We start from the raw sequence: 13,478 nt of genomic DNA, 5'->3' as shown, positions 1-13,478 counted from the left end.
GACTTCAAACCTGAACTGGTCCATAAAAAGTGGGATTTTGAAGATTTCTCAAAAATTTCAAAATTTGCTTCTAAACTTCTAAGCCTTGTAACATCCCCAAAAAATAAAATATCATTCCCAAAATGCTACAAACATGAAGTAGACATATGGGGAATGTAAAGTCATCACAATTTTTGGGGGTATTACTATGTATTACAGAAGTAGAGAAACTGAAACTTTGAAATTTGCTAATTTTTCAAACTTTTTGGTAAAAAATGTATTTTTTAATGCAAAAAAATTAACTTTTTTGACCCAATTTTAGCAGTGTCATGAAGTACAATATGTGACGAAAAAACAATCTCAGAACGGCCTGGGTAAGTCGAAGCGTTTTAAAGTTATGAGCACTTAAAGTGACACTGGTCAGGTTTGCAAAAAATGGCCTGGTCCTGAAGGGGAAAATGAGCCTGGTCCTTAAGGGGTTAAAGGGAAGTTGTACATCTGACTGGGGGCTCATTCATAAGGCAGAGCTCTGTCTGTACGCCTCTTTGGTATTGGGCCATATAGCCTCCATGTCCTGCCGTTCAGTATCACTCGGAGTCCATGTGTCAGAGATATTCTCCCCTAGACATAATTCTAGAGGAGTATATCTGCATACATATAGCCCAATAAAGCATACCATAATTTGTTTCTTCCAAATTTGGACAGAATGCAACAAAAACAAACAAAAAAACCTCAGTATAAAACTGGAGGCCTATGGAGCACAGTAGAAGCCTCATGGCCCTCTATAGCAGCACTGTTACAGCACAATTTAAACAAGTGTCGTGATACGCTTGTGTGCATGTGTCTGAGTTTATAGTTAGCAAATAAACAATCTAATGATTTAATTTAACTTAACGAAAAATCAACACAAGTGACCATAAAGATCATATAAGAAAATGAGAGTCGTAGCCATAAAGGTCTCTTGCAGATACAGGCCGAACCAGTGATGAATGAGACAGCGCAGGACATAGAAAAATCAGTGTGCAAGAGCATACTTGTACCTGCAAAACGGACAAGAATAGGACATATTCTATTATTTTGTGGTGCTGCGGAACCGACTACGGGTGTGCTGTCTGTATCTTTTGCGGCCCCATTGAGATGAATGGGTACGCATCCAATCCGGAAAAAAGAAAAAAGGATCGGATGCAGACTGAAACTATGGCCCGTGTGCATGAGCCCTGATCAAGAGGAAAGATTCAGAGCTAACTGGTGTTTTACATAAATGGCTTCCAACTGCCTGGTATCTCTCAAACCACTGCTCCACCAATGACCTGCCAAAAATGTGAGATGCAACATCCAATCTGATAAATCTTGATCTAACGCTTCACTAACTTTTTGCCATCATCACGCTGCTGTTGAGAGATTAAAGAGGTTGGCCTATCTCATACACTGGGGTCATATCGCTAGGATATGACACCAATGTCTGACAAGTGCAGGTCCAACCTCCGGGAGCCTGAACGGAGCCTGCAAAGTGAGGGACAGTGAAACGCGCATGCGCGGCCGCCCTCCATTACTGTGTGAGTACCGAAAATAGCCGAGCAGCACACTATTTTTGGCAGTCCCATAGAAAAGAATTCAGGGTTGTCGTGCATGCGCATTTTGCTGTCCTACACTTTGAGGTTCTACAGATAGGTGCGGCTCTCAGAGGTGGGACCCACACTTATCAGACATTGGTTACAAATCCTAGCGGCATGACCCCAATGTATGAGATTAGTGTTGAGCGAAGCGAGCTTTGGATGATACATCCGAATTAGCTTCCTTCAAAACCTTGGATTAATACTGTACCAGTCAGAACTGAAGGCCGATTCCAAGTTTTAAAGTGGTTTTCCAAGTTAAAAATCATGTGCGGCTTTGTGAATAACTAACATTCTAATACTGTACGGAGACTGATCTCTGTACAGTATTATTCCGAAGTTTTGAACTAAGCGACTTCGGATGTAGCATCCAAAGCTCGCTTTGTTCATCACTATATGAGATGGGCCAACCCCTTTAACTATTCTATATGTATATAAACACTGAATGGCCAAGTTCTTGGAGACACCTACCTCTCATAACTGTAGCTTCCCTGTAAGGAAATTAGACACATGACCCCGAGTGCAGCATAGCAATGAACTAGATTTTAGGGGACCTGTTTCAATGTGAACCCACAACAGAATGGGAAAATTAAGTGACTTTGCAAGACTAGTATTTAAAAAACGACCAACTTTCTGGGGTTTTCACATCCAACAGTGTTGAGAGCAGACCAAGAATGGAGTGATCAAACATCCAGCAAAAAGTGCATCCTGTGGACGGAAACAACTTGGCGACGAAAGTGGTCAGATAAGAATCATTCTCAGGACCAGGTGGTGCACAGTCAAGCCAATTGCCGCCGAGTACAAGACTAGTGCTCCAGCTAACATGTCCAAACACACATCCTGCCATTCCTTAGGATAGATGGGCTATAACAGCAGGTGGCCAGTTCTAGTGTCATTGCTATGGAAGGGAAATAGAAAGGCAAAGACTCTGGTGGGAAAAAGAGTGCAAATATTGTATGGAAAAACATCGACTGTGCAGACAAATCCAGATTTCTTTTGCCCCTTTGCTGATGGGAAGGTCAGAATTTGGCTCAAGCAGCAAGAATTGATGAACCCTTCCTGTCAGGTGTCAGCAGCTCAGACCGGCGGAGTAATGGTGGGAAATGTTTTCTTGGCGCACCCTGGATAACTGTGGATGGAGTTTTGGACAGTAGGACTTATGTAAGGGAAGTCTGATAGTGTAGGTCCCATCTATTGGAAGCTACCTTTTTACTGATAGATGGGCTGAAACAATTTGATCAAAAATGTGCACAGAAAGCTTCCAATTTTCTATATACTAAATATATCAGTAATGTAATTCCTGCTTAAAATGGAACGGAAAAATGGAAAAAATTATGCACATGTGAATATAGCCTTAAAGGAGTTTTCTTGTTTGTGTCAACTTCCTTTAAAAGAATCATTTATGAAAGTTGCTGTGATGTTGTAATATATTTCTATTACCTACATTGCTCCTATCTCCCGTTCTGGGCTGTGGTCACATGACCCTTGTCCATGCTGCTCTTTCTTATTTCCTGCGAGGTTATGTCCATGGGCGTGTCAGAGCAGCAACAGGGGAAGTGACAGGAGAGTGTCTATGTAACTAGCTGGGTGGGAGGAGCTATAAACTAGCTGGGTGTTGTTATGGGCAGTGACAGGGGAGTGTCTATGTAACTAGCTGGGTGGGAGGAGCTATAAACTAGCTGGGCGTTAGGGGCAGTGATAGAGGAGTGTCTATGTAACTAGCTGAGTGGGAGGAGCTATAAACTAGCTGGGTGTTAGGGTCAGTGATAGGGGAGTGTCTATGTAACTTGGTAGGAGGAGCTATAAGCTAGCTTAGTGTTAGGGGCAGTGCTAAAAAAAAAAATAATAATAATGGGGAAGAGATAGGGGAGGTAAGCAACTACGTGAGCTGTTAAAACCATAGAAATCCTAGAAAACCCCTTTAAGGCACCTTTACATGGGCCAGTGGTTGGGGAAATTGTCAGGAAGGAGCTTTCCTAGGAAAACTTGCTCCCAATAATTGCCCTGAGAAATAGTGCTGCTGATCCCCCAATGACCGAGCAAACACTGGATGAAAGCATCATTGATACGATCGCCTAAATCACTGTTTCTGGGCAGAAGACTGTACTGTCTAAACAGCGATCTGCTGCCCAGATTTAATGGTTCCCTATGGGGGTGAGCGAGCAGCAGCAATGGTCAGTGACGTCACGTTCATTGATGACATGTGAATGGGCCTGGGCTGCCTTACTGACACAGCCACTACACACTGCACGGCGCTGTGCTTGGTAAGCTGTGAGGAGGCCGCAGTGCTCATACTGTATAAGTGCCGAAAGCCTTTCAAACAGCTGATCGGAGAGGGTGTCTGACCTCCATCCATCTGATATTTCTGACTTATCCTGAGCAGAGGTCCCTTAAAGCCTCCATTTATAGCCTCTTTAAAATAAAAATCACCTGTTTGGGTGGACATCTCCTAGGTAGACCTATGTGTCTCCATGGCTACAGACTACAACCCATCTCTGTGTCTAATCGGATACTGAAGCTATATGTTACTCTCTTTCTGCTGAGCCCTCTTCTTGCGAACCTTACTAAAGGAATGGAGTAAGACATGGCTGTAGGATCCGACTACTAGGTGTAGTCTGTAAGCATGGATACCCACATAGGTCTGAATAAGAGCTGGAGACATAAAGCAAAAGAATTCTCAACACAATTTGCTATTGTTATACAAGAGAGCAAAGCAGAATGGGCCGACCCTTGGTATTCACCATCAGAGTTAAACCTATAATAATATATCTGCAGCCATCCTGCTTGTCTATGGTTTCCAGTTACCAAAAGATTTTCCCAAACTAGGGCTCTACTTTAAAACTGAGTTGACTTTTAAATTTCTTTTCTTCCCATAGTCTTACTTAATATCCTGTGTGAACACATTTATAATAGGCCATGGTTATTGCCAGAGGTTACCATTAAGTTCCAACTTCTATACTTGTTATTCTATTAAATTAATTCAAGACCCTTCTATAGTTTGTGTTTAGTTCTATGTCTTGTTCTCGCCTGCGTATTATCAATTCATCAAGATTAAAAATAAATCAGCGTTTCAATCTAACATTCAACACTGTGATTATAATGACTTCTGTTTCAGACCAGAATACACAATTAATGTGCGGCTTAAGATCTGTTAGAAATGCATTAAAATGATCTGCTGCCTCCAGCTTAGGTGCAGGTCACACACAGAGGCTTGTCATAAATGGACTAGTAACGCTTTAACATTGTATTATTATGATTATATTATATTATTATTATATAATTTATCTATATGAGCATATACTATATATGTAGATAGAGTTAGAGATACATAGATAGAAAGCTATAGAGAGATATAGACAACCAGATAGATAGATAGATACGTAGATAGATAGATATTAGATAGATACATAGATAGAATTAGAGATAAATAAATAGATAGATAACTATAGATAGATACAAACAGAAAGATAGATAGATAATACATATATAGATAGATAGATACACAGATAGATATTAGATAGATAGATGATAGATAGATATATAATAGATAGATAGATGATAGATAATACATAGATATATGATAGATAGATAGATAGATAGATAGATAATACATAGATAGATATAGATGGATAATACATAGATAGATGATAGATAATACATAGATATATGATAGATAATACATAGATATATGATAGATAGATGATAGATAATACAAAGATAGATAGAGAGATAGATGATAAATAGATATAGATAGATAGATAAAAAAAATAGATCCACAAACTGTGTATTTTAGATGACAAAAGGCTGCCATATGGCTTTACAAATATCAGCACATTTGGCGCTGTTCACACTTTCAGCAGCCTCCCCCAGATGATCCCATCATATTTGACTGGAAGAATCAGGCCACGTGACGCACTATTTTTTCCACCATTCAGACACCGCGGCAGAATCTAGCTGACCCCATTAGCAATATATGAGGTCCGTCAGGCACTGTCGGTATCCGTCATATGTTGGATCCAGCACGCCATTATATTTGTTGCTACTTGGCAGAAGTGTGAACAGCGCTTTCCACTGATACAATACCAGACAGAGCAAAGTATAAAACCTACCAACCTGCCAGTCAACAGGTCACCCTTAACCCCCCTTACAAAGTAATATTTCCTTGGAGCAGAGGATAGAAAGCTTCCAGAATACGGCAGAGGAGCCGAGCTGAGCGCTGTGATCTATTCTGCAGGTTTACAGTCAGAGTCCTGCTGTCCCCGTCCGTCAGGGTTTACTCTGCTTTTTACTCAAAAATCACGCCCCGAATCCCCTAAACCTGGATTTCACAGAGCTCAGCTTTCTCCATCTATCTCATCCTGCTCTCAGGATATAACGTATCACTTTACTTCATTGACATGTTCACATAGCAGAAAATACACGTTGGAAAAATCAGAGTATTTGCCGTGGAATCCACAGCCACACATTAAATGACACAGATGTGACCACAGATTTGCCCAATTCAATGGGTCTAATCCACAAGTGGACACCCGACATGTCCCTACTTTGAAATCCCAGCTGTATGAATGGCAGTAGGCTTGAGCAAATCGACCTTTTGGATCATAGGGCAGCATGGCGGCTCAGTGGTTAGTGGGCAGCACGGTGGCTCAGTGGTTAGCACCGGTGCCTAGCAGCACTGTGGTCCTAGGTGCGAATCCAACCAAGGACAACATTTGTATGGAGTTTGTATGTTCTCCTGTGTTTGTGCGGGTTTCCTCCCACACTCCAAAGACATACTGATAGGGACCTTAGATTGTGAGCCCCATTGGGGACAGCCTGATGCTGATGTCTGTAAAAGGCTGCAGAATGTAGTAGCGCTATATAAGTGCATAAAATAAATAAATAAATTAAATCCCAAACCGATTCATTCAAAAACTTTTCCGTACAGCAAAGTCTGAGCCATTCGGCCATGCTTCCCCTTACTGACTACACCAGGCATCCTCAAACTGTGGCCCTCCAGCTGTTGCAAAACTACAACTCTTAGCATGCCCAAACAGCCTACAGCAGGGCATTGTGGGAGTTGTAGTTTTACAACAGCTATGCCTGGATTACACTATCAAAAGTCCCTGCATTTATTGCTAATGCTATGTGTATGAATACAATAATTTGCAGCTCGGTAAGGAGAGACGGGTGCTCGGTTCTACCTGTGCCGAAATTATTTTCCTAGCAGAAGGATGCACTGCTCCCCCTACTGATTTGACTGGAACATTACATGGTGGTCTCTGCTGTTATAAACTGTGATCTCTCTCCAACCATACAGATACGCATGCCACCAACCAAACCAATGCCATGTAAACTCCACATACATAGTGCCTATGGGGCACAGATAGGAGACAGCTCTGCTAACCAGCGGGGAACCACTGCCCATGTTATCAGATATGAGGCTGAACTCCAGGCCACCAATATGTACAAATATAGACAATTTTGCTATGGCTTATTGATCTTGAAATTAAAGGACATCCTCCACCCCCTTTGGCTCAGTCGTTCCTCATTTCTTGTAGCACAGTCTTAAAGGGAACCTGTCACCGGGATTTTGGGTATAGAGCTGAGGACATGGGTTGCTAGATGGCCGCTAGCACATCCGCAATACCCAGTCCCCATAGCTCCGTGTGCTTTTATTGTGTAAAAAAAACGATTTGATCCATATGCAAATTAACCTGATATGAGTCCTGTATGTGAGATGAGTCAGGGACAGGACTCATCTCAGGTTAATTTGCATATGTATCAAATCGTTTGTTTTACACAATAAAAGCACACAGAGCTATGGGGACTGGGTATTGCGGATGTGCTAGCGGCGATCTAGCAACCCATGTCCTCAGCTCTATACACAAAATCCCGGTGACAGGTTCCCTTTAAGGATAGTTAACGGAATAACTTTAAATGCAGTCAACACCGAATACTAAAATGGTGTCGAACTCTGAGAGTCTGCTACTGTCGCCTCACGGAGATATTGCGTTCCTCTCCAATTATAGACGTATCGCATACAGAACCTCAGAGGCTATTCGATCAGAGGAGTTGGCACTTTTTCATGTTTATTATTGTGTGGATTTAAAGCCAAGGAATAGCCGTCTGATATATTTCTATTAAAATATAATACTATTACTATCTTTTTGTTGGTCATTGATAACACCATCCCAATATCAGAATCAATAAGCGGCAAAAATAAAATATGACAAATAAAAGCTTCTCTATAAACACCACACAGTCTAATCTTCTAATCCCACATAGCAGGGATATCCTGAAACTGATAGATACTGTCAGCTGTAAATAGGGGAGCACTCATATATTATAAAACCAGGTCATAATGGAGATGTTTATTAGGATTGGTCCTTAAAAAAAAAAAGTGCAGCTACAGTAGAAATTCACCTACTGTATATGTGACATGTGTAGTACTGACCAGTGGCCACTAGATGTCGTTAATATAACTTTCAGCTCCAGGCACCATTTACTTACTGCTATCTTGGCAGATATGAAAGCCAACAGATTAATGCAGCGAAGAAGAAAAGTAGTTTGTATGAGAGTATTAGTGTTGGCAAAACATATCTGCCATTATCTATCTATCCAGGGGTGCACCACCAATGAGGCGAGGTGAGGCGATTGCCTTAGGCAGCATCAGGTAGGGGCAAGAGGGGGGCAGCAGAAGGGGGGTTATCTGTTTCTGCAGTATAGTATTGGGAAGCACAGTGGGCACAGTATGTGGCGCTGTATTACCCTGTATGTTTTGTAACGCTGTATGTAATGTTATCCTAGTATGTCTTTAACAGTAGGGCTGGAGGACAAGAGTTAGGTTAAGAAATTGGCATTGGGGGGTTTGGACGCCGTTTCCGTTTTCGCCTCATGCAGCAGAGAGGCTCGGTGCACCCCTGTATCTCTCAATGTATTCAGTAGCTCTGCTTTCCTTCTATATCATAGATAAGGGTTTAATAAGCTATAAGACCTAGGGACCTGTTGCAGAATTATATTACACACGTCTAGTGGGATTGCCAACTGCTTTCTCCCCTTGAGTTATGTAGCAAATGCCCATCAGAAGAGCCAGAAAATCTCTCCTTGAATTTTTTATGATCTATGCTGTAACGCCATGGGCAGCCAGTAGTGTAACTTGTGAACCAGCCTAAGGGGGTGACACACTCCGGGGCTCTAGTAACCTCCTTAAGGTTCAATTATGTAAGAAGATAATGCACTATGACTAAGCCTAAACCTTGTATTATTTGACTCTATGAAAAATGAAGTGCTGCCCCCTCACTATGTGCAATGTCCATGGTGATGAAGTGCTGCCCACCCACTATGTGTGCTTTCCATGGTGCTGAGGTAGTGCCAACCCCTCATGTGCACTATCCATGGTGCTGAAGCGCTGCCCCCTCACTATGTGCACTGTCCATGGTGCTGCCCCCTCACTATGTGCACTGTCCATGCTGCTGCCCTCTCACTATGTGCACTGTTCATGGTGCTGCCCCCCACTATGTGCACTGTCCATGGTGCTGCCCCCTCACTATGTGCACTGTCCATGGTGCTGCCCCCTCACTATGTGCACTGTCCATGGTGCTGCCCCCTCACTATGTGCACTGTCCATGGTGCTGCCCCCTCACTATGTGCACTGTCCATGCTGCTGCCCTCTCAGTATGTACACTGTCCATGCTGCTGCCCTCTCAGTATGTACACTGTCCATGCTGCTGCCCTCTCAGTATGTACACTGTCCATGCTGCTGCCCTCTCAGTATGTACACTGTCCATGGTGCTGCCCCCTCACTATGTGCACTGTCCATGGTGCTGCCCCCTCCTATGTCACTGTCCATGTGCTGCCCCCTCACTATGTGCACTGTCCATGGTGCTGCCCCCTCACTATGTGCACTGTCCATGCTGCTGCCCCTCCACTATGTGCACTGTCATGGTGCTGCCCCCCACTATGTGCACTGTCCATGGTGCTGCCCCTCACTATGTGCACTGTCCATGGTGCTGCCCCCCCCACTATGTGCACTGTCCATGGTGCTGCCCCTCACTATGTGCACTGTCCATGGTGCTGCCCCCCCCCACTATGTGCACTGTCCATGGTGCTGCCCCCCCCACTATGTGCACTGTGCATGGCGCTGCCCCCCCACTATTTGCACTGGTCCGAGGTGCTGCCCCCCCACTATGTGCACTGGTCCTAGGTGCTGCCCCCCACTATGTGCACTGGTCCTAGGTGCTGCCCCCCACTATGTGCACTGGTCCTAGGTGCTGCCCCCCACTATGTGCACTGGTCCTAGGTGCTGCCCCCCACTTTGTGCACTGGTCCTAGGTGCTGCCCCCCACTATGTGCACTGGTCCTAGGTGCTGCCCCCCACTATGTGCACTGTCCATGGTGCTGCCCCTCACTATGTGCACTGTCCATGGTGTTGCCCCCCACTATGTGCACTGGTCCTAGGTGCTGCCCCCCACTATGTGCACTGGTCCAAGGTGCTGCCCCCCACTATGTACACTGTCCATGGTGCTGCCCCCCCACTATGTGCACTGGTCCTAGGTGCTGCCCCCCACTATGTGCACTGGTCCTAGGTGCTGCCCCCCACTATGTGCACTGGTCCTAGGTGCTGCCCCCCACTATGTGCACTGGTCCTAGGTGCTGCCCCTCACTATGTGCACTGGTCCGAGGTGCTACAGTAGTGCTGCCTGATAGGCGCGCAATCATCTACCATCACCTACCTTCTAGGGTGCCTACTAGGAGGCTCAGCAGGACCAATACGGGCGGCATCTCCTTGCTACAATCCCCCGCCCTGGCAGCTTCGTTTGCAGATTCGGGTGGTTTCCTCCTCGCACTCCTAATAGTCAGCTCTTGGGGTTAGTCCAGGAGCCTCCTGCCTGTGTCAGCGCGGCTGGTGCAGCTCTCTATATAGCGAGCAGCGGGCGGGGGCTGGACTCCTCCTGCCTTCTCATCGCCGAGAGCTGCCCCGTCTCCTTCCAGGAATCTGCGTCACCACCTCCCCAAAGAGTCCAGCACGCTGAAATCTTCATCTGATGAATTATTGATCATTTTCACGTTTTCTGCTAGAAATTATAAATCTGGGAGGGTGAAAAAACAACAAAAAACAATGCAATAACCCAGTCCCACTATGTAATAAAGACTGTTTGTCTTACATACATGGATAATATCCATAGATATAAAGGTAAAATTGATATATTTAGATCGATCTAAATAGATACAAATTATGTATTTAGATAAATAGTAGGTCATAGATAATAGATAAGATAGATAGATATAGTATAAATTATATAGATAACACATAATATAGATAGATTATAGATAGATCAATCAATAGATAATATAGATAGATAATAGATAGATAGACAGACAGATAGATATAGTATAAATTATATAAATAATACATAATATAGATAGATCAATTGATAGATAGTGGATAATATAGATATGAGATAGATATGAGATAGATAGATAGATAGATACGATAGCTAAAATAGATTAGACAGACACAGATAGATAGACAGTATAGATAGATATGGGATAGATAGAGGATATATAGATCATAGATAGATATGGGATGGATAGATAGATAGATAGATAGATAGATGATAGACACAGATAGATATGATAGATGTAACAGATTTGAGTTTGACTCCTGAGATAAAACATTTTATTTCATACTGACAGGAGACCCTTATTAGTTTTTCAGCCCAGGATGATGAAGACCCCCGGACATTCATGGCTGGAGCCCATCTTCCTGGAGGAGGGATACTTACCTCCATCAGGCACCTTATCATCTGTCTTTTCACCTGTTGTGGTGCTTCAGGGGAATTAAACGCCGGCTTCTCCTGTATATTACAGCTGACCACTGGGAGCCCAAGCAACAGGACACCCTTTGAATCCCTTATTTTTGGGGTCCCTTATAAAGGGACCCCCGCCCCTTATTTCACAGCACATATACCACAGTTGCAAAGTGGCAAATAGTCGTTTTGGCTATGCTATATCTGTTTATGTAATATCTATATCTATCTCTATTACTTTCACATAGCATGGCTACTCAATGCTCATTGATGCTTGTGGGGAGCAAAGGCTAGCCTACCTGGTCTGATCCCACAGAAGAGCTACTGTAGCATGAATTGGCAAAAAACTAATTGTGGGCTATACCAGAAAGGTGTCAGAACACACAGTGCATTAGTATGGAGCCGTGTAACCACAGATTAGAGAGTCCATGCTGAACCTTGCACACTTTCAAAAGTGCCTATGATGGACACATGTTCAGGGAGCAATTGAAGAGGATGGCCTGGCCTGACGAATCCCATTTTATTTACTGCACATGGATGGCTGGGTGCATTTTCATTGTCTACCTGATAAAGAGATGGCACCAGGATGCACTATAGCAAGAAGGCAAGCCTGCAGTGGTAGGTTGATGCTTTGGACAATGTCCTGCTGGGAACCCGTGGGCCATGGTGTTCATGTGGATTTTACTTTGACACCCATCAAAAAACTCTACAACTCTTAATAGCTGCAAAATGCCTAATGCTAATTTTTGACGTTGCAAAAATTGTACAGCAACAGTTTGAAGAACTAAAGAGTTCAAGGTGTTGACCTGGGCTCTAAATTCTCCAGATTTCAATTTGTTGAAACATCTGTGGGACGTGCTAGAAAAACGATTCATGGAGGACCAACCTTGCAACTTACAGGTCTCTGTTGCTAACATCTTGGTGCCAGATACCACAGGACACCCTCAGAGGTCTTGTGGAGTCCACACCTTGATTACCTTTGATCAATACACACGGATTTAGAAATAAATAATTTATTACCGTATTTGTAATGTTTGATGTTTGAGTACTTACTTTAAAATGATCTGATGGGTTGCTATGGGCAGTATCGACTCGTAGGTTTTATGGCTGAGGTCCAAACAGTGTAGCAATTTTTTTATCAATTTTGTGTTCATCAAATACCTGTCACCGCCAGTTCTGTGAGAAGGTCTGGCAGACGTCCTTCTCTACCTCTTGCATGATGTTCTTTGTTTTGGTTTCACTTTGTCATCTCCTTTCCTTCTCCCAGGTGTCACCTATTTAGACTAATTGTCTCCCTTTTATTTTTCCCTCCCATACTGCCTCACTTTGCGGTTTATACTACTTCCTGTAGTACAGCTGCTGCTGTTTACTCAGATAAGTCTTTTCATGTATTGTGTTTCCTTGCTGGCTTGATTCTAGGTGACCCTGACTCCGTCCGTATTAAGTGCAGGGAGCCGGTGGTCGTGTCCCTCACTATTATAGGGTTTTCAGGTGTCACACAGTCTTATGTACATGGGCATGCAATCGTCTACCATTGAGACCCTTGCATGGGCATAACAGTCAGGGAGAGCTCTTAGGGTTTTATAGGGCTCACCTATATGCTCCTTAGTTTGGGATTAAGCCAGTCGGACGTTTATTCATAAGTTCCAGCTATCTACAACATCATCCGTGACAATACCATTGTGCTTTGCTTCTCTGCTCTTTTTTTTCTGGAAACCATTGTATCGAAACGGTGATCAAAAAATCTCAATACAAAACGTAAGTTTTAATTTTTGCCTTAAAACCTTAATTTACAGCCTATCAGACATAAAAGGAACTCGCATCAGATTCAGTGCAATTTAATATGGTCACTATGACCAAAGTCAGTGCAGTAATATGTACAGGTTCAGTTGGACCAGTGGTAGAAAACCTGGAAACAACCATCTTCTAATCCAGCACACAGTCATGCGTATCAGCATACATGTGAAGGAGATAATTAGCTACGGTCTTACCCGTTTTTGTAGACCAGCAGGTGTCCTTGCAAAAGATAATCCACATGGATTATCCACACGGATTTTCCCTAGGTCTGCCTGTAATGTCCGATAGAGGACATTGA

At 43.5% G+C, this 13,478-nt stretch overlaps 1 protein-coding gene across 1 annotated transcript in view; it reads right to left on the bottom strand.

Moving 5' to 3' along the window:
* The window catches only part of CHGB (chromogranin B), a 44,393-nt gene extending 33,911 nt beyond the window's left edge, over nucleotides 1–10,482 (bottom strand). The window contains exon 1 of the mRNA XM_044292310.1: nucleotides 10,307–10,482. Within this exon, the coding sequence (XP_044148245.1) occupies nucleotides 10,307–10,355 (49 nt within the window). The 5' untranslated portion in view covers nucleotides 10,356–10,482. The remainder of the gene's footprint in view (nucleotides 1–10,306) is intronic.
* Between the last annotated feature and the right edge of the window lie 2,996 nt (nucleotides 10,483–13,478).

The sequence above is a fragment of the Bufo gargarizans genome, chromosome 4, assembly GCF_014858855.1.
Source record: "Bufo gargarizans isolate SCDJY-AF-19 chromosome 4, ASM1485885v1, whole genome shotgun sequence".
NCBI lineage: Eukaryota > Metazoa > Chordata > Amphibia > Anura > Bufonidae > Bufo > Bufo gargarizans.
Note: the sequence above shows the minus strand (reverse complement) of the source record. Positions and strands in the feature narration are given on the sequence as shown.